Source organism: Propithecus coquereli, unplaced genomic scaffold, assembly GCF_000956105.1.
Source record: "Propithecus coquereli isolate 6110/MARCELLA unplaced genomic scaffold, Pcoq_1.0 Scaffold94, whole genome shotgun sequence".
NCBI lineage: Eukaryota > Metazoa > Chordata > Mammalia > Primates > Indriidae > Propithecus > Propithecus coquereli.
The window spans coordinates 6,292,778-6,294,342 of NW_012155729.1; the positions used below are offsets into that span (position 1 = coordinate 6,292,778).

At 33.1% G+C, this 1,565-nt stretch overlaps 1 protein-coding gene across 1 annotated transcript in view; it reads right to left on the reverse strand.

Moving 5' to 3' along the window:
• LOC105826930 (G patch domain-containing protein 2) overlaps positions 1 to 1,565 on the reverse strand; it is a 21,233-nt gene that overhangs the window by 4,994 nt on the left and 14,674 nt on the right. The window contains exon 3 of the mRNA XM_012664947.1: positions 640 to 701. Coding sequence (XP_012520401.1) covers positions 640 to 701 — 62 coding nt within the window. The remainder of the gene's footprint in view (positions 1 to 639; positions 702 to 1,565) is intronic.

Sequence of the window (1,565 nt, forward strand, 5' to 3'; positions counted from 1 at the left end):
CAGATGTGACTAAATGAAATTAATCTAATTAAGGATTAATCCTGCCCCCTTACTAAGGTTTTCATATATTTCATAGATTCAAAATATTGCCTTGTTAAAGTGTGAAAAGCTTCAGGAAGTTTCAAAGATGGAAAACATTTAAATTGTAAGACATTTCTGTTTAACAGTTTACGACACTGAATTCATGAAAATCATCTAATTATTTACAAACTGGATAGAATGAATAAATGTCACAGCTGAATAAAAATGACAGATGACTTGCAAATCCACCTTTATGAATGCTTGAACAGTTTTAAATGCATTTGGAATCAGGTAGAGAATGAGAACCAATGTCTTTTAAACTTGCTAAGAGCCAAAATTGAAAAAGTATGTAAAGCTCTCTCAAGGAAAATAATTCTTCCTTAATATTACTAGCTCCACATACTAGCTTTTTGGAGATAATCAATTATTTTAGGTCATGAGACAGGACACCTTCCATAGCATGTAAAAAAAATAGCTACAATACTAAACCCTAGTCCACTAAGTAGCGTGTGTAAGGTGAATGGATTGCAATCATCAGCTTAGGAAATAACCAGTAATAAGTACAACTTTAAAATGAAGATGTTTTTATACAGAGAGAAAAAAATACCATTTCAGTACCTTGTCTTCCCTCATCATTGGTAAACAAACCAGCATCAGTGCTGCTGAGACTGCTGGAATCACTGTAATAAGGAAAAAGAAAAAAATAGATCAAAAGAACAATTGATCTCTCAGTCGTAAAATTTTAAAGAGACATGGCAGCTCAGAGACAGAACTAAAGACTGACAAAGATCTGAAAGAAAATAAGATGATTTTTTTTAATCAAACTGCAAATATCCTGGTTCCATTAACTACAGAGCATATTATTTTTGGCACATAAAAACCACAGGAATCTAATGGGACCCTGACAGTAAGCCAGATGTGACTGCAACGAGGTGCTGACACAATTGATGCATTTTATTATCTGCTTTCATCAAATGCTTACTGCTCCTTTCTTATGCCATGCAATTCGGCTTGAGCCTGGAACACCACTGCTCAATAAAATGGGAAAAGTCTCAATCAAAAGCAGGCCGAGACTTTCTTCAGCACATTAAAAACAAGGGACTAGGATGAAATTACTTTTCATAACTATATTTGCAAATATTCTGGAAAAGACATTACTTAAGAATTCTCAACAACTCTATTACTTTGCAAGGACGAAAAAGTTTACAATGATGACAATCCATGAAATCAAAGTGAAAAAAAAAAAAAAAACAAAGTTCAGATCACTGAGCAAAAAATGGATTTTACTGGTATTAAGGAGGGAGTGTACAAAAATAACACAGGTTCTCATTACTTACACAGAAGTTCCAGAGTATGATACAGAATTTAACATACAAATTAAAACAAATAGCAGATATTTGACAGACATGAACAAACTGTCACTACTAGTTCTAACAGAAACAATGCTTATGTGACAGTCTAGTTGGTTTAAAATACCAAGAAAACAGGTCGTATAATGAGAGGTTTGGCTTCTAAAGAAAACTGAGTGATGTTCCTTAAAAATT